This window comes from Camelus ferus, chromosome 19 (genome assembly GCF_009834535.1).
Source record: "Camelus ferus isolate YT-003-E chromosome 19, BCGSAC_Cfer_1.0, whole genome shotgun sequence".
In the NCBI taxonomy this organism is placed as follows: domain Eukaryota; kingdom Metazoa; phylum Chordata; class Mammalia; order Artiodactyla; family Camelidae; genus Camelus; species Camelus ferus.
In genome coordinates this window covers 18970940-18996593 of record NC_045714.1, presented here as the reverse complement: position 1 = coordinate 18996593, position 25654 = coordinate 18970940, and the positions used below count along the sequence as shown (strand labels likewise).

At 52.0% G+C, this 25654-nt stretch overlaps 1 protein-coding gene across 3 annotated transcripts in view; it reads left to right on the top strand.

Moving 5' to 3' along the window:
* Nucleotides 1-25654, top strand: part of SLC24A3 (solute carrier family 24 member 3) — a 428089-nt gene that overhangs the window by 294166 nt on the left and 108269 nt on the right. For all 3 annotated transcript variants that reach the window (XM_032461762.1, XM_032461760.1, XM_032461759.1), the window contains 3 exons: nucleotides 12438-12512; nucleotides 15604-15688; nucleotides 15981-16084. In XM_032461762.1, coding sequence (XP_032317653.1) covers nucleotides 12438-12512; nucleotides 15604-15688; nucleotides 15981-16084 — 264 coding nt within the window. The remainder of the gene's footprint in view (nucleotides 1-12437; nucleotides 12513-15603; nucleotides 15689-15980; nucleotides 16085-25654) is intronic.

Below are 25654 nucleotides of genomic sequence, written 5' to 3'. Positions count from 1 at the left end.
GGTCCATTTTATCAATATTTTTCTTTCCTGATTTTTCTTAAAATTTTAGTGTTTTATCTAATAAATTTTGTGTAACCTAGGGTCACAAAGATTTCCTTCTATATTTTCCTCTGGATTGAGTTTCAAGTGGCAATAGCTCCTAGCATTTTTTTCTTTCAATTTATTTACTCCCTTAACTCTTTTTTAAAATTTTGCTTAAGAGGTTTTTTTTGAGGTGGGGGTAATTAGGCTTATTTATTTATTTATTTTTGATGGAGGTGCTGGGGGTTGAAGCCACGACCTCATGCATGCTAAGCACATGCTTTACTACTGAGCTGCACCCTCCCCCACTTCCTTAATTCTTAATTGGGAAACAAATTCTCTTCCACCAGTTAAGTGCACTAAGGGTCATTAATTTGGCCAGTGAAGGAATGCTTGTAGTAATTGTGGCAAATTCGATTATTTTGTTCCATAAATGCTCATGAGTTGGATTCAGTAGGGCACCTGCTACTCACACTCTTAGTTGGGGGTTCCCAAAACCAGCCCTGCGACAGGGACTAGGCAGAAGCCCATGATGTGCTGTAAAGATTTAACTGGCTCTCCTGGGGGGAAAGCCCTTATTTGTAGCATTCAGTAATTTCCGTGGTGTAAGTAACCTACACCATGACCGATCTGAAGCGACCAATACTGTTCCTGGAAGCTTCATAACTGGCCCTTGTGAGCTGCACCAGCCCTCCACCAGGTGCGGGAAGTTTCTTTTAGGTGAAGCCTGGGAAGCAGAAGTGAGGGAGTTGGGGAGCCAGGACAGAGAACGGAGTGGAGCCAACCAAGGAGGCATGAAAACGCTGGCTAACACTGGGAAGAGCCGGGCTCAGTCCCACTGAGGACTCTCAGCGGAGCGGTGCAGGCCTGACTCAGAATTGTCCAGGCAGGGCCGAACAGGCTGCTCGGAGCGCCCTGACCCCTCCTCCTGACTCTCTTCTGTGGAGGACCGTCCCCTTGTTTCCCTGGGCGCTTTCAGGCAGCTCTGCACGCGGGCTGGGGAACGCTCTCTAGCCCTGGAGGAAGTTTCGGGCGGAAACCCAGAGAGCCACAGGCCACGGGGGAGGTGGGGAGCTGTCCGGGGCAGGAAGCCGCCAGGGTGTCTTAAGTTGTCCGCTGTCAGAAGTGGGCCCAGGGGTGTCAACAGCATTTGCTCCACGTACCACAAGCATTTTTTGAAACACTGGATCACCGCTAGTGGCAGCATCTCCACTGGGTCCGTGATCCAAGGCAGCTTGTTTGGTGCAAACTTGCTGAGAAAATATGGTGGAGACAAGGTGCCTTCTGTGTCGATCAGGTAATGCTTGCTTTACCGGCTCATAGCAGTGGATTTAAACTCCCCACCCGACCAGACCGAGGGACACTGGCATTCCCTACGGAAGCCATGGTGTTTATTTTTCGTCTGTTCAGTTAGTAGATTTTGTTCTCTTCAAAGAAAGGGAAAAGGAAAATTACTTTGTCAGTTCTTAAAAAGACAGGTAGTGTTAAGTATGAGTAACAGAAGCCAATCAAGCTACTCCCTCATCCGGGCCGCTTCGTAATTGGAGTTACATACGAGGGTGGAGGGTCCTACAAACCAGGGCACGGTCACATTCAGCTGTTCTCTTATCTCCCAGCTGCCTCGGCTGTGGTAATATCTTGGGCTCAAGTAGCCGTCTGCATTCCTCAGGTTGTCCCGCTGACCTTTCCTTGTTGGATGTCTGACCTAGCGTTTCTGTGGTTACGTAGATCAGAGACAATCTTCTCACGACAAATAATAAGATGTTTTCTCAAAGGCAGAAGTCCCGTCTTTCTTGGGGCAAAGAGAAGTTGGCCGTGGCTCCGTCTCCGCCGGGGACGCTTCCCACAGACGAGGAACAGATGGGCTTCGGGTTAGACACCATCTGCTCTTCGGTGGTAATTACCATGGGCTCCGGGGGCGGGCCGGGCTTTGCCGTCGCGCTGGCCGTCCCCCGTGCCCGCCGGGGAGCCCTCAGTCATGTGTTCGTCGGCGTGTGGAACTTGGGTTGGGTTTCTCTAGATGGGCAGCAGCTCTTACGAGATGAGGAAGGACATGACTCCTGAGTGCCTGCTTCCATTTAAGTGGCCCCCAGATGCCTCTGAAGAGAGGGATGTGCCAGCCAGCCTTGCCTTGCGTTTGTGTGAGGAGGAAAGTGTGAGCGATTCCCTGAGTCCGTTTCTATTTGATTGGTCCCACTTTTCTACCAAGTTGATTGAAATAATAGTGACCCTGGCAACAACAATGTCATTCAGCATTTATTGAAGGCGTGCAACTTTCCAGCCATGATGGGAAGAATTCTGCACGCGTTATCTAGTTGCTAAACAACCATGTAAGGCAGGTACTATTATTTTCCCCATTTTACAGACAAGGAAAACTGACCTTAGTGAGGTTGAAACACTCATCCAGGGTCACACAGCCGGACCTCAGCGGTCCGGGTCCTGCTTCATAACCAGGCTTCATCGCTGCCTCCACCGAGGTATTTACCCTGAGGGGGAGCAGAACCGGCTGGCGGGTTTCTTCCACTCTTGTCTTGTACGTTCTAGAAGAGGCTGACAAAGACTCAAGGACACCGCTGCTCTCCGCCTTGTGCTCCAGTACGCCCCGCCCCGATGCCTTCACACGGCCTCCTGGGTCTTTAGTTGCATCTCTGCGCCTTGCTTTCTCTGAGCCCTGGGGGAGGGACGTGAAAGTGTGATTAAATTTTAGCTCCTCCTTGAAGCCCCAGCTCCCCGTGTCGGTGTCAGGATCTACAAACTGCAGCGACAGCCAGTCCTTCCCACTGTCAGTGGCACTGTTCTTTCAACAAAGGGCAGGATTTTTAGTAGAACAGCTGAGAACATCTTTGCCTTGAGCCCTGATGTGTCCTAAGGGCGCACCCTGTGAGCAGAAAGCAAGAAGGACACCCCTGAACCAGCTGTCTGTTGTCCAGGTGCAGGGGCTTCCTCGGAATACCCCGAACTTGAGCCAGCCCAGGGGAAGGACCCCCTGTGTCCAGGGAGCTAATTGTCTGGCAAGAGAGGTTTTAAACACCCTAGTTAAAAGTCCATGGTCATTATCTGGGAATGATTCTAGTGGACCGCCATCAAAGTGTGAAGATGGAAGTACTGTGACATGACGCTTTGGCCAGGCTTCGTTAGCGGCACCAGATCTTAAGCAATAAAACGAAGGTCAGAGTTGAAGCCCCACACAAACGTGTTGGTTTTGTTCACTTAAGCGGAGCCCTGCCCACAGCCGCCCAGGCAGTTGGCCCTTCACACGCATTACAAGTGGGATGACCCAGTGCCGCCCTCCGCCACGGACGGCGGATCGCCTTCCACTCCAGGAGCACGTGGTGCGGGGTCGGTTCTGGGAAGAGGACACAGGAAGGACGTGCAGTTAAGGAAGCGGTCCCAACGCGGAACACCGCCATGACTTTCAGCTGGATGCCCAGAGCTAGGCCGTGGGGCAGCCACCTGCGCCCCGTCTCAGGCCTCTGACCTACCGGAGGGAGCACCAAAACGTCGCTGTCGGAAACAGGAAAGATGGCACCACTTAAGTGGATTTGCACACAGCACAACCGAAGACAAATAAATTGACTCCCTCCACTGGAAGCAAACAGCCAGCTACAGGAGAGATCAAACAGACCTTCTGCGCTTTGCTGCTGACAGCCTGTTTCTATCACATGTACTTTGTAAGTGCTCACGTTGTCCTGCTGGGTGAAATTTTACATTGAAAGTTGAACAGCGCATATAACGTGTTTCAGTATCTGAATATTAGCCAAGGAAGCTTCAAATTCACCAATAAGAAGTTGCCTGCTTGAGAGTAGTCCTTTTTTAGGGGGTTAGCAGATACACTACTGTATGCAAAATAGATAAACAACAAAGTCCTATTGCAGAGCACAGGGAGCTACGTTCAACATTTTGTAATAGCCTATAATGAAAAAGAATATATATATGTATATAACTGAATCACTATGCTGTACACCTGAAACTAACATAACGTTGTAAATCAACTATCCTTCAATTTAAAAACAAGAGTTACCCTTTTTGAGAAAAGAAACTTGTAAGAGGATACGAGCTACAGAAAAAATGGGAGAAGATTTTGCAGAATATTTTTTTCGGAATATTAACTACACCTGCTCCAGAGGAAATGAATTAGTGAGAGGCTTGATTTCTATATACATTGTTTTATTAACAGAAGATGAATTTCCTCCTCCCTCCTCCACGGAATAAACGTTGAATAAATATTTAAAGAGCATGGGTTTGAAGAGGCGCCAGGGGATGAGCCAGCCTGGAGTGCCCGTGTCTCGGGCGGACTCTGGTTTGGAAGTCCTGGTTGCTCGCCCATGACGGGCCTGCAGATCCTCTGTTTCAAGTTATTTGGCAGCTGCAGGGCCCACCAGCTCCCAAGACTGTGTTTGGAGAGAGAATAACAAGAAAATGACAGAAAGGCAAGAATGCAAATATCTTGATAACTTTTCACCAGCCTGGTATCTTTCCGAGGCTCCGGATGGTGCAAGAAGCTTGGCTCCAAGTCTGGCACGGAAATTCCTGCCGTGTTGTGGTTTTCCTCAGAAAGGCTCGGCTCAGGTTACTCATAAACTGACTATACTTCAATCAAAGAGTTTTTGAAAAGCTTTAAGGCAAGAAGCAGGTCGCTCAGCAGCCTTGAAGTGAAGAGATCTACCATCTCACAGAGAGTTGAGTAAACTTCGGGATTTCAGAGTCTTCCAGAAAAGTTCAATTCTCTGATATTTACAGCATATCCCCAGGGTAGAAGTCACAGTCCTCATTTTCCAATGAGCCTGAAGAAGAGGCCAGAGCTGGCAAACAGACCCACTGTCCTCAGGCTTCACGTGAGGTTTCCAAGACTCCCAGAATATGTCATGAGAGTTTAGTGGTGACGGGAGAGGGGGAGCGTCATGGAGCAACAGGAGAGGAAGAAGTAACTCAAGGAAGAATGAGAGGTCTTGAGAAATCTTCAAGCCAGTGGGCATCCTGAGCATCCAGCCTGCATCTCTTCTCTCGCTGCTGAAAGCAATTAGGGTTAGAGTCATGACTGGCTTGAATTGGAGTCATACAAATGGGTTGAAGTCTGATTTCTGTTAGGAACTGGCTCTGTGACCCTGGGCTCATATTCTCTCTGCCTGAATTTTCTTGTCTGAAAAGTGGGAATAACAACAGTACCTACCTCATGGGCTGGTTGAGAGGATTGAGTTCTAAAGCAGTTCTGTGCTCAGTCATATGGTCAATGTGCTCATTAGTCAATATTCAAAAAATGTTAGCTGTCATCACCATCACTGTCATTATCTTTCTCATCACCCGATCGTCATCATCATCCCCATCGTCATCACATCGTCACCACCACCATCATCATCATCTTCATCATCACCATCACCACCATCATCATCATCTTCATCGTATTCCCATCACAATTCACTGTCATCACCACCACCATCATCATATCTTCCCCATCATCATCACATCGTGATCACTGTCATCATCATCACCTTCAGTCATCACCACCACCACCACCGTCATCATCACTGTCTTCATCATATTCCCTTCACAATCACCGTCGTCACCGCCTTCAACATCATGACATCATCCTCACCATTACAACCATCATCACACCATCCCCCCACCATCACCATCATTGTCTTCATCATACTCACATCACAATCACTGTCATCACCACCACCTTCATCATCATCCCCATCATCATCACCACCATCACCACCGTCATCATCACTGTCTTCATCATATTCCCTTCACAATCACCGTCGTCACCGCCTTCAACGTCATGACATCACCCTCACCGTTACACCATCATCACACCATCAAAACCACTTTCATCATCACCAGCATCATAATGTGTATCCAGTAGAGTCAACAGTGACTCCTGACCATCACAGATAGTCTGCACTGTATATCTCTCAACCTGCAGTACAAGAGCCTCCCCAAACTGACCTTCGCCCATTTCTGCAGCCTCATCTCTCTCTGCCTCCTCACTCACAGTCTACACTCCAGCCATAGTAAATAATCTGGAGTTTTCAGCAGAAACCATGTTAGCTTATGACACCATGCTTTTATTCATGCTGTCCCCTCATGCAGCCAGTTCTGTCCTGACTTCTTTGCTCGGTTAGTGCCTGTTCATCTTCTCAGACGTGATATAAGCATCAGTTCCTCCAGATGGCCTTACCACACCCTTCCCCTCACTCTCCGAAACCTGCGTTCCATGTACTTCCTCTAAGCTCAAGTAGAATCCGGTGAAGAGCTCTCTGTTGCTTTAATATCAAATGCTCTGTTACATGTTTAGCAGATATACTGGTCCTCCAATTTCCTGATCAAAGAACTGGGCAGTTGGACCTGACCTGAGGTCATGATGCAGACAGTCAGCAGGTTTCATTTGATCTGGCTCAGTGCTTTATAATTGTTGAATTCAGTTGTTCTTTCAGTAAGTATTTATTGAGCACATTGTAGGTGCCAGTCCTGTTCTAGGCACTGGGGATGCATCAGAGGACAAGACAGGCGAAGACCCCTGTCCTTGTGAAGCTTACAATATAGGGAAGGAGACATACAGTAAAATAAACATCATAGTAAGATAATCCATGTGATGGGAAGAAGGAACAGGGGAGCCGGGGCAGAAGCAGGAGGAGGGGAGGTGCAGGAGAGGCGCGTGGCAGGATCGGGGCCCCAGGAGGTGAGATGAGAGAGAAGACTGAAGGAGAAGAGGGAGGGAGCCATGTGGAGGCTTCGGAGAGAGTGGGCAGGCAGAGAGAACGCCAGTGCAAGGGCCCTGAGGCAGAGCCAGCCAGGCTCATTCAGGCAACAGCCAGGAGACCTGCGTGCCTGGAGCAGAGTCAGCAGGAGAGAGAGTCGGGGCAGCAGAGTGTCTGCATTCCTTTCCATCACTCAGCATCAGGGATGTGATCTAAGGGTCCAGATTTGCTGCTTCTCTCTTGGAAGGTCAGAAGCTCTGGCCACACCACGCACGTGTCCTCCCACCATGCTGGTCAGGGCGGAGCACAGGCTGCCCACCTGAGATGGGTCTCCGCTGTCCAGTGAGCCACGGACCCTACCGCCCCCACTTTTCTCAGCCCCACACCCCGCAGGCCCCCGTGGGCAGCTGAGGCCGTGGCGCCGGGCAGCAGCCTCTGACGGGGACGCCCGCACCCGCCACCACTCCCACCTCCACCCCTCGCTTGCCTGGCCTCTTCTCTCCTCGGCCCCGGCTGTGCCTGCTCTGCGCAAGCCCAGCGCACACTCCCGCTGGGGGGTCCTCTGAAAAGGAAGGAAGCCCACCTCGAAGCAGAGGAGTTTTCATTCCTGATCCTGCCAACGAGGCTCTTCCTTTGGAGAGAATGAAAGGGCCCCTCCCTGAGTGTGTGCACGTTCCGGGGGCGGGTTGTCAGGGGACCGGAGGCTTTGCTCTTTTTCTGTCAAACTGCTCTCCTGTCCGACGGCAGAGCTCCAGGGGGATTTTATTTACTTCTTCAAAAATGAACTTATTAACAAAACCCCAAACTGTGTCTTGGTCACATCACCTCACACCCATTAGGATGGCTACTAGCAAAACAACAACAACAACAACAACAACAACAACAACAACAACAACAACAACAACAAAATCCCAGAAAATAACAAGTGTTGGTGGAGACGTGGAGAAGGTGGAACGCTTGTGCACTGCCGGTGGGAATGTAAACGGTGCAGCCGCTATGGAAAACAGTGTGACAGTTTCTGAAAAAATTAAATGTAGAATTACCATATGATCCAGCAATCCCACTGCTGGGTATATGCCCCCAAAAATTGCAAGCAGGGACTCAATCAGGTATTTGCCCACGCGTGGTCCACCCCAGCCGTCTGCTCCATTCCTCTCCCCTGCACTTTCCCCCCACCCCGTCCTCTTGCTCAGAGCCGAGTCTGGCTGTGAGACTGGGCGTCTCTCTCTAGTCACCGGGGCAGTGGGTGCTTCCAGGAGGACAATGTCCATGGTGGAGCAGAGCCCGAGACGGGGCACATGAGTCAGTCCCATCGTGGCGCCATGGGGCCAGTGGACACCAAGCTTGTCATGGGGGACAATGATTTTTAAAGAAATAACTTTCTTCCAAGTCTAGTCACATGTGATCACGTGAGTCTGTGAGAAAGACAGAGGAGGCAAAAGGGGTGATTTTTTAAAATTATTCTAACCATATTCCCTGGGAGATTTAGAACCATTTCCACCCAGAGTTCTATACATCTTCCCGAGAAGTTGCTTCTCCAGCACCCCGTCACTGCAACTAACGACAGAGAAACACGAGTGCAGACGACGTAGTAAAAGGAAGCTGTCTGTGAAAATCACTGAGTGCAGGTGCCGCATGGAACGGCGGGCTCACGTCGTGCCGTTGGGGTGCGTTTGCCCTCCCAGCTCAGGAGTCCGTATGTGCATCAGCGTTTCAGCATGAGCCTGTTCAGCTGCAGTAAGCCTCAGGCCACGATGATGTCCTGTTAACTCAGGTATTTTTACAGTTTAACCATTGTCACCAAAGTTCTCTAGTTTTATGAGTCCCAGTCAACCTTCAGAACTGCCTGATGAGATACAATGTATCTTTCAAAATCCCAGTCCAATAGCCACTTCCTCTGTGAAGCCCTCTTGGACCTCCTTCATCTGTACCCAGCAGAATGGATCCTGTGCCCCATATCAGTTAGGTAGGTACATGGCGGCGAGTACAGATACGCCACCTAATGGCGACTGAGACAAACAGGGGAGTCATTTTCACACATAGTAAGAAGTAGGGAGGAAGATGGTTTATGGCATTAGATCAGCTGGTGAGTGGCATCCTCAGGGCCCTGCTACCCTTAGCATGTTGGTGTGTATGTCATGCTTATTGGCTCATGGTCACATAATGGCTACTGGTATTCCAGACATCACATCTGAGTTCAAGGCAGAAAGAAAAGGTGACTTTAGCTGAATCTGTCCTTATTCTCATTGCCCAAAATTGTGTCTTTGGGGTTCAGCAGAAGCATGTTGAGCTTGGCCGGTCTCAGCTGGGCTCACCCGTGTCTGGGGGTGAGCAGCTGGTCGGCTGATCTCTGACAGCCTCAGCTGGGAGAACAGGGGTGCCTCAGCTCCGCTTCACATGCCCTTGGCCTCCAGCCGGCTAGCTGGGCGTGTCCCATGGTCTTGTAGTGCCATGTCCAAGCGCCTTGTCTCTTTAGTTTCCATTTACCCCCCACAGCAGCCTCGCAAGCTCACCAGAGAGCGTGGTGGGACTGGGCTCGTGCTGAAGGCTGAGCGAGGTCAGGAGAGTCACTGGAGGTCATGCAGCTTCCAAGTATCAAGTCCAGAGCTTCGTGCGGGGTCCTTCACCCCATCCTAGGCTTCCTCCACGGCTGTGGGCTGCCTGTTTGAGCAGCCGCTGAGCCAGTTACGGTATTGGGCCATTTCTCACCACGGCTTCCAGCAGCGCCACCGGCTGCTCTGTGAGCATCACCCTCCCCTTAACTCATTCCCTCCCTGGGAACCGGGCCCGCGTGCTGCGCCAGCCTGGAACGGGTTGGAGATGACCGTGTGAGGGACACAGCTGCTGCCCTTCAAGAGAAGGGAGGAACACGAACCTGAAACGTGCCCGTGGTCCAGGCGGCATGCGGTCAGCGCCGAACCACAGGTGCCCTGACACGTTCCCAGGGAAGAGACGCCCCGCGGTCATGAGACCTGAGCTGCAGCCCAGACACACGCCCCCTCCTCTCAGATCCCCCCACTCATCACCCCCAGAACACAGCCCGCATCTCCCGCCCCGGTGCTGTAGCCGGGCCGCGGGCTCTATTCCCGGTGGCGCCGGTGCCCGTGGGCCGTCCCAGGGTGTAGGACTAGCTCAACCGCTTTTTAATATATTTTTTTCTTTTTATTATACAGGAAATGAATGGTCATTCTAAATTCTTTTTTGTTTGTTTGAGGGGTTTTTTTTGGGGGGTGGAGGTAATTGGTTTTGTATTAATTAATTAGCTATTAATGGAGATACTGGGGATTGAACCCAGCACCTCATGCAAGCTGAGCACACGCTCTACCACTGAGCTGGGCGGGCAAATCTGAGACTTTTTGAGATTTTTGAGACTTCAAATCTGTCTTGTATTTTGTAGCCCACCTTGTGAAAATAAAAACATTAAAGAACCTCAGCCAACAGCTCCCCATCTGGAAGCTGATCCTAGAGATGCAAAAGGATGTATGTTTAAAGATGTTTTTATTACAACATGGTTCGTGGTCCATTCATTTATAGAGGAAAATCAAGATCCGTTCAAAATAAAGAGGTAGCGAGGGTTTACGCTCGTTCCTGCTGGTCGCGTTTACACTTCTACGGGACTGGTACAGTGTATTTGTATGTGGCTGTAATCAAAATAAGCCTTTTTAAATAAAAATAAGTAAGTAAGGACATCACTGCCTCGGACGGGCAGCCCCCACAGGGGGCGGCTGGGATTCTGAAACTGCCCCTCCGTCCGTGTGGCTGGAGACTGCTTACTCGTAGGCGAGCTGATAGTACAGAGTGCTGACGGGGCAGCCAAGCAGAAATGACCTCTGCGTGGGGAGGCGGCGGGGCTCCCTGAGGGCTGGGAGAGCCCATGGACAGGTTCGGACATGCTCTGAAGCACCTGGGAGACGGGGTCAGAAACTCCCTGCCTCCCCCAGAAATTAGAAGAATTAGGTGAGATGGTTCTTGTAAAGTAGACAAGAACAAGGAGTGGCGAATATTAATAGTGGTGGCTTTATTATTATTGTCAATAATGACATTATTATATCCTTTGGAAATATAGGAATGGTCACATTAATCCCCAAATGCCTCATTCCCTATTTAGACCAGTGGTATTTTTTCAACTGAAGTACCATCAGTTGCAGTGTGCCGATTTCTGGTGCACAGCACGCTGTCCCGTGGACCGGTGGTATGGACAGTGCCGTGGATAACACGCTTCCAGTAGGCGTGCGGCATCTTTAAGTTTGACTTTGTACATTTGTTTGGCTCCTCTGTACTTTGTTTTTTCTGTTCTTGTTTTTTAGTAGCAGTAGGCCTTTTTTAGAGCAGTTTTAGGTTTACAGCATAACTGAGCAGAAGGTACGGAGTTCCCTCACCAACCCCCGGCCCCCCTCACATCCCCAGCCCGTGCCCGCGTCAGAATCTTATTCTGTCTTGTGCGTTTTTCCAGTGGGAACCTGATTTCCAGTGGGTCACGTGGCAAAGAGTTAGAACAGAGTTTCTTGCGAGCAGAGCGGCAGGCTGGCCCCTAGATGTCAGGAGGTGCTTCACAGCTGGAAAGGAGCCTCTCTGGCCTGGCAGGTCCCCCCAGCTGTCCCTGGGGACTAATTTGTCACAGGGTGTCTGGGGGTGGGCATCCTCGCCCCGTGCTGTGTTGCGCACGGAACTCCCATGGCTTTCGGCAGCATCACTCTGGGAGGCACAGAGAGCCTGGCAGATCTGGTCACTTCTCATCCTCATCCAGGGCCGGCTGTTACCATGCGTTACGTGGAGCTTGCCTGGAAGCAGGATCAATACATAATATTGGAACGCGGTCTTGGAGAGATTATGGGCGTCTGAGTGGCGCTGGGGGTTTCAGCCCGTTGAGTGTGTCGGCTACAGACAGCTTGTTTGCTTCTGCCCCAGATGTGCTGCTCGGTACCCCAGTGCCTGCACTGGGCCGTCCTTTCCAAGATAACGATGACCAGCAGAGTCATTCAGCCAAAGAGGGCTGAGTCCACTGCAGTTTGGGAATGTACATTCTGACTCATCCACAAAGCTATTAAGTTTTTTTAATTAACATTTCCACTCACCACCACCCCCCCAAAAAAACACCTCACAGGCAAATAATTTTGTACAGATTATGACTAGACCGATCAATAGACAGTTATTTTTAAGGCTTCTCTGCATGGCTGGCTTCCCCGCCTCCACGGAGACAAGAAAAATGTCAGAGAGTCCTTACCTCTCAATCCTCCCACTCCTAGAAAAATCACACAAGAAACACAAATTCCAGGCGGACTAATCAGAAAGTATGGGTGGGAGTTATAAAGTACAGATGGAGTCACACCAACTGACGGAGAAACTGCTGGTTTATGGTCTTTGAAGCTCTTATTCTTATACACGTTTGTGTGTGTGTGTGTGTGTGTGTGTGCGCGCGCGCGCACACGCGCCAGGTACACAGATCATTTAACAAAACCAATTGTACACACGATTTTGTAACATTTTTTATTTAACAGTGGGTCCTAAATGTGTTTCCTTGTCACTAAATATGGATTTGCCTGGGCAGTGAGACCAGAGATGAGGGGCGAGATCAAGCAGGAACTCTGTCCTGGCTGTGAGCGAGATGCTGAATTAAGGACAACAGAGGATGCTGCTGGAGGGGAGGGCGGCCTGAGCCTCAGCCCGGGGGCTCTGCCCGCCTCCGCCTTGAACCCCTTCTCTCCTCTCTTCCAGGCCATGTACATGTTCTACGCGCTGGCCATCGTGTGTGACGACTTCTTCGTCCCCTCCTTGGAAAAGATCTGTGAGGTATGTGTCAGAGCCGGGCCCTGGGGCTGCTCCAGCCTCCTCCACTGAGGTCCGGGGAGGCCTCTGTGCAGCCGGGGTGGGAAGGCCAGGCACCAGCATCTTCAGAGCGATGGGCAGGGTTAGCACCAAACCCTGTTGATGCGCTCAGAGTCTCAGGGTGCTGATCCGCACACCAGCCGTCCCTGCCCCTGTGGTATAACTCAAGGTGCTACGTGTGTTCTGCTCCCCACCTTCTTTCTCTTTCAGCCCTGCTCTCCCTTTCCCCCATCACTTCCTCCTTCTTCCTCCCTGCCTTTCCTTTGCTGCCGTAACCCTCCCCGGGGGATCACGGGGTCCTCGCCGAGTGAGAAATCCTCAGCCACAGTGAGAAATCTCCATCGCTCTTCTTCCCTGTGGACGTGCAGAGATGCTCCAGGCAGAGCCCGGAAGGCGCCACGATGAAAGAACAGGCCCCGGAGACCAGGAAAGGGACTCTCCCTCCGAAGTCAGCCCAGTGAGCGCCGGGCTGAGCACCACGTCGGGTCCCTTTCATCCAAAAATATTTAGCATATCCAGACCTCCTTCATTCTCTTGCTTCTTTCATCTCTTCTTCTGTTTTGAAATGTAGTTTCCTTTATCTGGAAGCTGTTTTACTTTTAATTCAGAATCCGCTTCCAGAAGGGATGTCTCCCGAGTCGCCTCCAGTCTGGAACGCAAGTTTCTCCATGTGGTCCTCAGCCCGTGCTGTCCCGCCCTCCCCGCCCTCCCATCCTCCCCCCAGTCTGATTCACTGGGTCTTAAAGGGAAGCAGGGAACAGACGTGGCATTTCTGATAAGTTCCCAGGTGATGCTGAGGCTAGTGGTCTGGAAACCACACTCTGAGAACCAGTAAACTTAACCAGTGTCTTCCACGTCCTGAAGTCTGTGAGTCTTGTGCTCTTGCAAAAATAAAAGAGAATGATTCCGCAGCGACCCTGGAGAGGTCCCGGGAGTGGGTTCCTTTACACAGTGGAGGTAGGAGAAGGGAAGTGAGTGAGCCGGTCTCTGAGATGGACAACCCGCATGAGTGGAAGCCCTTTGTCCGAAGTGACTTCACCTGGGAACAGGCGGCTGGCGCGCAGAAGGCGCGGAAGCACCTACAACTGGCATCACCTGTGATCTCTGGACGCTACCATTTGGCGGTTTATTCCTCACGCAAAGCAAACGACTGTGTCTTTCCCACACAACTTTTTTTTAACTGCAAAGTTAAGCCCTTATCCTAGAAATGCACGTACAATCATCAGTACGTACAGTCCTCTGTCGAGGGGACCCATAGCACCTGTGAGCGCACCCCTCGGGGAGGAACCATGATGAAACACAGAGCGGTCCTGGCCGTGCGGGGCGGTGGGCGCAGAGCAGCTCCAGAGTCAGACACCCACAGCCCCGGGTGGAGCGCCGGGAAATGGGAGGTGCAGGGAGAAAGGAAGGGAGGGATTGACTTGGCCTGGGCATCGCGGAAGGGCTGGTGCAGGGGCCAGCTGGGAGCAGCCCCTGAGGGACGGTCTCAGTGGCAACGTGTTGCAAAGATGGATATTTGAGCAGAGAAGAATCAGAGCCGTAGAAAGCAGCCAGGAGGACCCGGAGCAGGAATCGGTGCGCGGGGAGCCCCGAGAACGCCAGGCGGGGGCGTCAGCAGTTACTCAGAGCTCAGGAGGGAGCTGGGAAGCCTTCTGACAACTCTTCTCGTGGGGGGAGGGTCCCGAGGCAGGAAGCCCCCGAGCTGGTGATTCTAAGCATCCAGTGAGATGTGACCAGGGCCAAAGTGGCTGAGGGATGAGAGAGGAGGGGTTGTAATGGAGGAAGAAGCCAAGTGAGTGAATGAAGGAGACAGAGGAGCGGGAGGGGAGCCCGCGGGGTGGACTCCACGGTAACGCCCCATCAGGGAGCCCGAGCTGGAGGGACCCGGCAGGGAAGGCGCACAGCTCCTGGCCAGTCTGGGCAAACTGCCCGCAGAGCCTGAGCGCTGAGTTGGGTCCCCTGCCCTGGGACTCCCGGCCCGATGAGACGGGCTGCCGGGGCACCCCCCACAGCCACACCTGTCACCTTGAGGTACCAGCACCTCCATCTTAGGGGCTCCTCAGGACCCTGTGTGAGGTTTAGCTGTTCAGTCAAGACCGAGGGTACCCAAGTCTCCAAGTCAAAATGCCCTCGGTAGGGCTCCTGCTGCCGCGTCTTGCCGGTCGGTGGGGCCCGTGGCCCACGCCGAGGCCGTGCTGCCCCTCCAAGGCTGAGCAAGGAAGTGCGGCTGCTGGAGCCGCTGGGAAGAGGGACCCGGTCCTGCAAGATGAGGCTGTCCGAGCGGGGCCGCCAGGAGGGAGCTGGCTGCTTACACTCAGCAGCTTACCTTCCGGGTCAGGAATGGGTGCAGGCAGACCACACACTGCCCAGCCGCAGGGTGCGCGTGTCTTGTCTTCTTACAAATCACCTTTCAGGCCGACAGACGGGTAACCTGGAGGGTTCATTGTGTAGAACTTCACCGTCTCTTTCTATTCAATCTCACCCCCACCCCGACTCTCTCTACCCCAGGATTCAAAGCTGCACTGAGGATGGGCAGTGGGTTTTGGGAGGGTGACCCTCCCTCCCCACTGCAAAACCTCCACAGCCTCTCAGACTCCAGGCTCGAAAACTGGGTACCAGGAACCTAATTTAGCCCGAGATCAACGTGATATTTTTAAAAATCAGAGTATTTTACGTAAAACTCTAGATTCGGGCATCTCTTTAAAAATAGGGCTTTTTGGCGACATGGAGGGACCTGAGTGGTAAGGCCTTTGGGAAGGAGATGGAAGCCACCCCTCCTCCCCATTACCTGTGTGGCCCCCAGGGCACGTGGGTTGGGACCCCTTGGTCTTGTCAAGAGCCTTTAATTCAAGGGAACATGGAGCCCCCCCCCACTCCTGCACCACGCGGAGGAAGAGATGCTGAGAAGCAGTGTGGCCCCGCTTGGGGTGGGCGGGAGAGGCCGAGCCCCGGAGGAGGGGGAAGCTGAGGACGGGCTGAGCTCAGGACCTCGGGGGTCACAGCCACCCCCCTTGCAGGGGAGTCCCGACTCACCTGTGCTTTTGCTTCTCCGCAGCGCCTGCACCTCAGTGAGGACGTGGCTGGGGCCACGTTCATGGCGGCGGGCAGTTCGGCCCCAGAGCTGTTCACGTCCGTTATAGGTAGGTGCCGACCTGGGGAACGTCTCAGCCCTGCTCTCTCTGAAGGACTACAACCCTGAGACCCCAGGGGGCAGAACACCAGCCTCCCTCCTGCTGGGGTTGCTGTTCTGGTTTTATTAAAGTGATGCTTTTACTTTGCGTGAGTGGGGAGGTGTCAGTGGTCCCCAGTGCAGATTGGAGAGCTCCCCCCTGTAGATCCTGAGAACAGCCTAACTGACGCTTACAAAACCTCCCCCACGCCCGCCTGGGCTGCAGCCCCCGCAACAGCCAGCGACGCTGCTCTGTGTTTCAGGCGTCTTCATCACCAAGGGCGACGTGGGAGTGGGGACCATCGTGGGCTCTGCCGTCTTCAATATCCTGTGCATCATCGGCGTCTGCGGGCTCTTCGCCGGGCAGGTAAGACTGTCGGCAGGATGTGGCCTCGGGGAAGAGCAGCGTGGAGGTGAGGCAGGGGCGCCCGGCGTGGGGGCCGTTGGTCTCAGGCGGACGTGGGGTCTCCCACGCCAGGGGGCTGGCCTCGCTGGGACTGGAAACCCTGGCGCCATGATTTGGTCTCTGTGCTGATGGGACGTGGAGCGGCCAAGTCCACGTAAATAAGGAACCAGCCCAGAGAGGCAGCCTGTGAATTTGAATGTGTCACACTTGTTTGGATATGTTACTGACCCAAATCGGAATGACCTAGAACAACCTTGGGAGTGGAAATCGAGTAACTAAGAGAGTGCCAGGAAACAACAGACTGTTTTCTGCTAAAGACAGTTTGTGGTTGTCAGTCTGGGACGCGTTCTCTCTTTTTTTACAACCATCAAGCACTTGACCTACAAAAAAAAAGATAAATTATTTAACAGTGATGCTTACCTAGCAAATATGTTGATCCTAAGGAATTATTAGTAAATATTATAAAATGTTTTATTTTATTTTGTAAACAGGGATGAATTGAAAGATTATAATGATACGTAGTCAGTACCCAAATTTACAGCTAAAAGTGATGACTAGATTTAAGCATATGCAGTATGCATTTTAACCACGTAATCCATTAACAGTCTATTAGCTCTTCTTTTAATGGATAGTTTATTTAATTTTGCTTACAGACCTTGAATTTGCTGAATTCCAGTATTACTGTGTATAGTGATTTGTTCATATGAAGAATAATTACATTGGCTCTTTTTTTATGGTGTTTGAAAATAAATCCCTCATTCTCCACTTTAAAAAAAAGCATTTGACTTACACGTCCACTTTAGCTGACTTTGGGGGTTCTGAGGGTTTTTTTTGCCTGCCTGCATTTTATCTGTGGAGACCATTTCACTGATGGGAGGTGCATGGGCCCGTGTCTGTCTTGTGCTGCCTTGGGAAGTCTTGGGAAGACACTGGATGTCACCGGAGTGTGTGGCTGCCCGTTCCCCGTGGCGCTGCACCGGCGGCCAGGGGTGTTCAGATTGCAGCCGTCCCACCAGCTCTGATGCCTTAGTTTCTTTGTAGGAATATTATTCGGAAACACAGTCCTGAGCTCTCTGCCCAAACGCCCAGGGCTGTATCTTCTCAGAAAAGCGACTTCTAGTCGCCCACTGTGGGTCCTTGCTTGCAGTATTACAGAACCTGGTGATCCAACCAGCTGCCTCGCTCGGAGGCCTCTGGGTCCTGCTAGAAGAGGCTGGTTGGCTTGCAGGGCGAAGGACAGCTCCTGGGAGCCCTCTCACGCACTGTTTCCCAGACCCCATTATGCAGTCGGCCAACCAGGGGCCCCCAGAGCTGCCCGTCTCTAGTGCAGACAAGAGACCTTCTAAGGCAGCGTGCGCCCCAGCACCCCGGTCCACCTCACCACCCTCTTCATGCCGACTGGCTTGTCTGGGTTGCCTGGTGGCTTCGTTGCTTCTGGCTACCGGGCTGGGGGACACTGCTCTCATTAGGAGTCAGCTCTAGAGCCTGCAGGTGGGTGGTTACCTCTGAGAAGAGGCGCCGGGACATCGGTGGTGACGGTGGGCCACCCAGCTTGCTAGGCTGAGCAGTGTCTTTCTCTATCCTTTTGGCCGGTTATCTTGTCTTAGATCTTGTGGACCCACGATGTGGCATTTGCACATCTCCTGTAAAGGGAGCGAGTACCAAAAAAAGTGCCCATCTTTGCCTTTGAGGCCGTTTGTGCTTCCCTGGCTCTCGTCTGTGCCGGCCGCCTTCTCCTCCCCTCCCGGAAACGAGTAGTCACGCTCTGCAGGCGCGCCCCGGCTGTTCACACTTCCCTAATTAGCACCGTCGCCGTCAGCAGTGTGCGTGTTAGCCCGGCTGTTACTAGTGTTGCCATCGGTTCGTTAGTCATTTGTACCTGAAGCTTGATGCAGAGTCAGGCCCAGAGGGGGAGAAATAATGTAAAGAAGTCAAACAAATGACTGGGAAGTGCCTAGGAAATGCCATGCAGCTAATTACCTAGGCGGTGGGTGGAATGAGCTTGCGTTTCATCATTTATTAGCCGGGTGGTTAATCACTGGCTTGGTTAAACACCTGCACAGAGCACAGACTGCTTCCTGAGCCCCGGCAAGCGCTGCCCTCAGTCACTTCACTCCCTACAAGGTCTGTGCAAGCTCATCCCACACGATCGTGGGGAGAAGTGCTCACCACAGTGTTAGAAGTAGCCCACGCGGTGATTCTGGGGGCCAGCCCCTCCATCTGACTTTCCCTGCCCTGTGCCCACTCGGAGAGTTCCAAGGCCAGCCAGCTCTCTTCTTCAGGCCTTTGCAGAATCCCAGAAGTCTTTGCAGAGGGAGAAAAACGATGTTTTAGAAAGATCGTGAGCTTGGGAATCAGACTGGCCTGGGTTTGAATCCTGACCTGCCATCCACTGGCTGTGGAGCCTTGGAGAAGTTACTTCACTTCTCTAAGCCTCAGTTTTCTCATCTATTGAGTGGGTACAAGTGCCCCTACCTCCTGGCATCGCTAGAAGGATGACATGTAACTTGTTCAGCATTAGGCAGCACCTGGCCCACACGGTAAACCCTCGGTAAAAGTTCGACTCCATCATCAGCGATCAGAAGAATAACGTCCCCTGGGGTCCCTGCCTCCACATTCCACGCTCGGTCATTGTGGTAACGTGACCTACCAGTTGGCAGAACTTATTAACTAGAGGAACAGCCAGCCACAGGGCGCCTGGTGGGGAGGGAAGGGAAGGTCAGGGAGACGGTCTTCTAAACGAGCATCAGGATGAGGAGATGCTAATAGAAGAACGGACTCAGAGGACCGTCCTCACCTCTGTGCTGTCTGATCCGTGGGAGGACAGGAAAACGCGGCGAGAAACCAGCACCGCCTTCCCCACTGAGAAGGCCTCCCAGGCGGCGGGGCCCACAGTGAAGGGTGGCTGCTGGGGACTGAACTGGTGAATAAATCCAGAAACGGGTCTCACTTAGCACCGTTATTTATGTCGCTGTGCACTTGCATTTGCTGGGAGACCTTACCCGCGCGCGCCCGCCGGCCCCTCTCTAATGTATTCCGGCGTCAGGGGCTGCTCGTGACCAAGTCGGTTACCCATCTGAAATTAAAGTAATTAGGCCGTAAGGTTTGAGTTCCTGCCTCAGTTAGGGTTTTGATGAATTCGGTGCAATTAAATGTCTGCTGTCTTTGCAGTTTGCAGACGTAGCCAGCGCCTGGTCTCCCCTCAGGTGCTCTGGGGAGTGTTATGGGACAAGAAGGAAATTGCTTCTTAGAAAGTGGCTTCTGGCGCGGTCCTTGGCATCCTCGCAGGATGTTTACAGGGCTGTGGTCCTTCAAGTTTTCTCTGTTTAAGAACAAAAAAATAGTAACAGAGAACACCGAGCTCTGGAGGCAACATGCTAATGTATTCTGCACCTCACATTAAAAGAACTTCCTGGCAGTTTTGTAAGACAATGCACTCAGGCACTTAAATCTACTGTTCCAAGTACACTAGGCTTTAAAGACATAGCCACAAACAGACAGCAAGCAGTTTAACTGAGTCCCAGAGTAGGACTTTCGCGCTCCGCTTACCACAGGCTGGCTCATGGGTCCAGCTGATGATAAGGAACTTCAGCGTCCACTGTCCTGGCATCCCCGACGTGTGCCTGGTGTTCTTCCGTGCGGTCCATCTGGTTTTGGCTGGGTTTGCCTTTCTTCAGTCAACACCCTGGCCACTCTGGCCCCTTTACAAACCCGGGCAGCACCCAGAGGTCGTGCCTCTGAGCTGAGACCTCCCTTTGACTGGGTTTCCCCAGAGGGAGAATCTAAGCAACAATTGAAGTTCGAGTAGTTTATATAAAAGGTGATCGCAGGGCACGCCAACCGGGAAGTGGGCAGGTGAGACACAGAAGAGAAAGCGGACGAGGAAGATGTGTTAGCAGCAAGTCACCACTCGGGGCACTGGGATGACTGCTTCCGGGGCACCTGGGAGGCCCTGTAGAATGCGGGCCTCAAAGTGGTCTCCCCCAAGGCGGAGGGAGCAGGGGGATTGATCCCTCAGCCTCCGCAGTCATTTTGAGGGACATCAGTTCTCCGACATCCCAACTCGCTGGGCACAGGCAGGGTGGGCTTTGGGGCAAAGAGACACAGGGGCTGGCTCTTGGAAGGCCCTGCAATGGTAAGGGTGGGGAGTTCTGAGGGGGTCCCACAAAGCATTGCTACAAACTCAAAACTAAGCCTTTAAACATCAGCCATCTGGTGGGGTCTCGCCTCCAACTCCCTGGGAGGAAACACAAGCCTCAGTGTGAGGCTGACCCCCAAGAGCCCAGCTGGCACTTGGGGAACGTCTTTAGGGTTCAGGATAACAGCTGCCATTCTAGGCACTTTCTGCTTCCACACAGGATGCGGGAGACCTCGCTCCCATGGGAGCACCAAAAGAGATCCGGATAATATAAAAATCATACTTATATATGGGGATCCCAAGGAAGAGTGGAGACCAGAAAGGCTTGCCGAACTGATTTCAGGAGAAAGGAGCTCATCGTAAGTGAGCTGTGAGCCCCGGGGGGTCCGGATGCAGGACCCAGAACTTCACCAGGTGGAGACCAGCCCGCTGAGCGACCAGCAAGGGTGGAAAGGGGTGGATGTACTGGAGTCTGGAAGACCGAGGACAGTAATGATGTGCTCAGCATGGCTGTCCTCTCCACCCACCCCAGATTTGCTGAGAAAAAATAAAAGTGAAGGCAGGACTGATGAACAGAAAGAAACCAGCCCATCTGCCCCGTCTCCCACATTCTCCTGATGCCTGATATTAAGGGACCCAGAGGGGTTCCATTGAATCCGAAGTAAACCCCGATAAGAACTGAGAGCCTGGCCCTTCCTGGGGAAGCTGGGTGGGGTTGGGCTGAGCTGAGGGGGCTGAACCCAGACTGAAATCTGAGTAATCATCTCCTCTCTTTAGCCAACGGATAAGAGAAGATCTCAGAATTTCCACCAGGAAAAGCCAGTCTTATTTCTCAATTCTCACCCTTCCATTCATAATTCCCGGTATGTAATAATAAATTACAGAACCAGCAGAGAGGCAGGAACAGAACTCGTAACCAAGGAAAAACAGCAGAAACAAACCACAGTTGATCCAGCTACAAGGAGCTGCAGGAAGGAGTTTAAAACATCTGTCTTAAGCAGGGAAAGGTGGTTCCCATCTGTAAACGAGTGGATGGGTGATTTCAGTAGAGAAATGGAAAAAATAAAAAAAAACACTTAGACGTTACATATTTTTTAAAAATAATGTTACCATTTATTAAGCATCTCCAAAGTGCAGGTACCACACTAGATGCTTTATAAATATTTGTAGAAATATCTCCACTGAATTTTAAGATAGTATGAGCCTCATTTATAGACAGGGAATTGAGTACCTGGGGGCAGGGGGTACCATGGAGCAGTTAAGCCTGGATTTGAGCCTACAGCTGCTGACTGTAAAATCCATTCTCTTTGCATGTGGAGAAATTATGACTTAATCTCCAGATGTTATTATTGAGTTCTTATCAATATCCCTTCACTTCATGTGTTCCTTAGAAGTGTGGAGTGTAGGAGCTGGGGGCAAAGCAAAGAATGGACATACCAGCACGATGGTGGTGACCTCGGCTGGGTGGGGAGGTATTCAGCCCACCCATGGCTCAGCTAGAAGCTTCCCTTATAATCAGATGGCATTGTCTACTGCTGGGCTTACACTTCCACCAAACGGAGGGGGCACTTGGGCTAAGAAACACGGTGCGAGGTCCACAGACCACCCCAGTTACCCGTACACCTGGGTTCCTGGCTTATTGTTCCCCAGACAAAACCCGACATGTCACCTGTCATGTTCCAGTTCTGAGAAGCATCCAGTTTCCCCAAGGGGCTGGGGGCTGAGGGCAGGCGAGGCTGAAAACTATACACTGTTAGTTGTCAAACCTCCCACCCGGGGTACTGATCCATGGCTTGTGTCCGGAGGGGAAATGTTGATTATATTCCCACTTCAGGCAGTAAGTCCATTCATTGATTCAACAATGTTTTCTGAGCGTCTCCTGTGTACCAGGCACTGGAAAGACACTGGTGAAAAAAGCACACAGATGGAGCAGGCTGTGGGGTGTTAAACATCCAACAAAAATGATAGATTGGCAGAGGGATGGATGGACAGATGGATGGATGGAAGGAAGGAAGGCTGGAAGGATGGATGGATGGAGAGAGGGACAGAGAGAGCTGGAGCTAGTGCGATAGTGAAATGGGGAAATGGTATGTGTGCCAGGAGGCGGTCAGTGCTGTGAAGAAAAACGAAGCCCGGTAAGGATTACGGAGAGTGGATGGGAGCAGAGATACTGATTTTTAAAGCGTTTCCAGGGAAGGTCCCTCTGCAAGCATTCGCAGTTTAATAGAGTGAGAAAATACTACTAAATTCCACTCCATAAAGAATATGGCGCCAAATAAAATTTTTTTTTTAAATTTTTTGAAGACTCTGGTTCCAGGCGCTGTTTCAAACATTTGAGTTACTCTCTGAGTGAAGGGCACGTTGCCCCCAGGACACTGGAAAGGGCTGGTGTGCTAACCTGACAAGCCAGAGTGAGGAAAGGGCAGTGCCGAGGGCAACAGGAAGAGGTGTGTGTGGGGACCCCGCCATCCGGGCAGTGATGGAAAGCATGGGAGGTACGAGAGTCAGGGGCTCTCTCTTCTGGGAGACACTCGTAGTGCCAGGCTGTCAGCTCCCCAGGAGCCCGGCCTGTCTCTGACTGTTTCCCAATGTATCCGCAGCACCAAGGGTGTCGACTGCGTACGGTATGGATATCAATCTTTGATAAATGACTGAGTGATTCGATAAGACATTTATTCCCCCCTGAGCCTGAATCTCCAAGAGAAAGAAACAATAGTCCTTAACCTTTCCAGGTAGGATGCAGACCATCTGGGACAAGCAGCTCGGGTACCAGATGTCTGGCTTTTGCAGGCGAGGAGGGATGGAGCAGCGGTGCCTCCCCCGACTCCAGCCGGGGGCGCCCCCTGTGCACAGCAGCAAGGGGGCTCCTCCTCTCCTGCAGTGGAGATGGGGAGGGCCGCTCCCCGGGAGCCGGGAAAGGAACGGCGTCTCGCGATTTATTGCTTTGTGATTTTTTTCCCCAAGATCAAGCTGTGGCTGCACGTGGGGCACGGAAAATTAGAATTAGGGTCCTCCCTAGAAATGATTAGACTAAGTGAAGTCAGTCAGACAGAGAAAGACAAATATCATTCGATGTCATTTATATGTGGAATCCTAAAAAAAAAAAAATTCACATTTTATTTACAGTCCAGAAATAGACTCACGGACGTAGAAAACAAACTGTGGTTACCATGAGGGAAAGTTGTGTGGGGGGGGGAGGTATATTAGGAGTCGGGGATTAACAGATACACATTGCTACATATGAAACAGATAAACCACAGGACCTATGGTAGAGCACAGGGAACTGGATTCAATTTCTGGTAATGAGCTGTAAGGGAAAAGAATATGAAAATATATGTATGGGCGTATATGTATAACTGAATTGCTTTGCTGCACACCTGAAACTAACACTGTAAATCGACCACACTTCAATAAAAAATAAGAAATAAAGTAAAATATTAAAAAATAAAGCAAATGTTAAAGAAAAAAAAAAAGAGTTAGGTCCTCGATGTGGCCGCCAGCAGCTGGGAGGCTGAAGGGCTAGGTCAGCGTCAGGGAGCATCAGACCCCTGGCTGTCACCTCTGTAAGATCTGGGTCGTTACACACGGAACGTATTTCCCCCTCTTGCTCTGCCTTTGGTCACTGCAACATGCGGCTTCTAAAAACATGCGCCCCAGCATCTCCTTGGCATCTTCGCTTTTTTCCCCTTTTAGTTTTTGTGGATTTTTTTTGACAATATTCACCTTTCTTCTGCTCCCTATCTTTTTTATTTTACTATTTATTTTTATTTTAAATTAAAGACACGTTTAGTATTAGTAGCTAATCTTTGGGATTTCAGCTGAGTTAATACAAACTTGTATGTATTAAGTCTTTTTAAATCCGTATGTCAACCCCATGGTGTAGGTACCGGTTTTCTGATTTTACACGAGAGAATAGAGCCCAGAGAGGGAGGGACAGAGACTCCCCCAGACCACACATCCAGGAACAGCAGAGCTCAGGCAACCTTGCTCCAGAATGTGCGCCCTTAGTCTCTGCAGGACGCTGTAAACCCGCACAGAGGGGCCTCCCACATGGAAGGCCGTAGGAGAGCGGGTCTCGCAGGGGAAGGAAGAGCTCGTCGGGGTTGGTCAGACGGCTCCTCTCCCTGGTCTGGAAGTCTGCACACACGGGGCATCCCTGAGCCTTTCTGTTCTGGAACCTTTTACAGAAAGTGCTGAGACAGCTGACGGGGGCGTTGTCTCCCAGTGAGCAACAGGACGGTGTCTCCTTAGGGCGCTGAGACTCTGACCTGAGCTGCTCACATATGCGCCCTGGTGATGGGGGCCCTGGGGTGTGCGTGTGGCTCGATGGATTCTCAGGCCCTTTCTCATTCCAGTTTCAAAGCCCAGCAGAGCGCGGCGCTGTGCGGGGTCCCGTAGTGGCCGGGGATGCCCCTGGCTGACTTGTCCAGGCCCCTCTGCCTTGGCCTCTATTCCCACTTCTAGGGGAGCCGACTCTGCTTCAGGGACGAGGAGGAAAGACTGAGGGGGCGGCCACCTGGGCTCATTCGCACAAGGGAGGCAACGCTCAGGCGTGTCGCTCAGGCATTTGGTTTCCTTTTTGGAAACACGTTCCTTCCGGCATCCTTGGGCGGCTTGGTTTTCTGGGACCGCCCGTCAGGCCCCCACGAGCCTCCCCGAGAGAAGCCCCGTGCTCTGCGCTCAGAGCTGGGAGTCCCGCTGGGGCGGGAGCGCGCCCTTTCCCCGCAGCGGTGGGCCGTCTCCCGCCCTCCCAGCCTCGCCCTGCGCCTGGCCCCCGCCTCCAGGCCGTGCCAGCTCCACCTCGGCAAACCCCGCTGTGATCTCGAAGCAGAAGAATCCTCAGGGATAGTCAGGTCTCTGGCCCTGACTGGGCCGGGCCTGGGGCTGAGATCCTGTGCGGTTTTGGTCCGCGGACTCCTGGCCGCGCCGCAGCGTCTGCCCCCATCCACGCCCGGCTGTGGGGCCAGGCCGCGCAGCAGGGGACGATGGCGCGTGCTGACTTAATTTCTCCCACTTCTCAGGCCCTGATGTCTGTTTCCAAAGGAAAGAGCGTGTGGAAGTGGGGTCCGCAGTGGACATTTCTGAGGTTGTGTGTGGGCTTTTGGCGTTCACGTGTCAAGCAAGCTCCGTCAGAGACGCCATCAGTGGACTCCATGAATAGTCCAGGATGACTTCGTATTTGTGACCAAATCCTCTGGGGTCTGAACACCTGTTCGCCCGGCAGGCTAGCTGCTGTCCAACCATTTAGCCGTTGTCTGGAAGCTGGACGTCCTTTCCTGGCACTTGCAGAGTTTGGGTTTTCCCGTCCCTTCCTTTTTTTATTCACTAAATTGCCTGTTTGTTTGGGAACTAAGAATGCTGGTGTCAGCCTTGGAGCGGTGTATGCATATAAT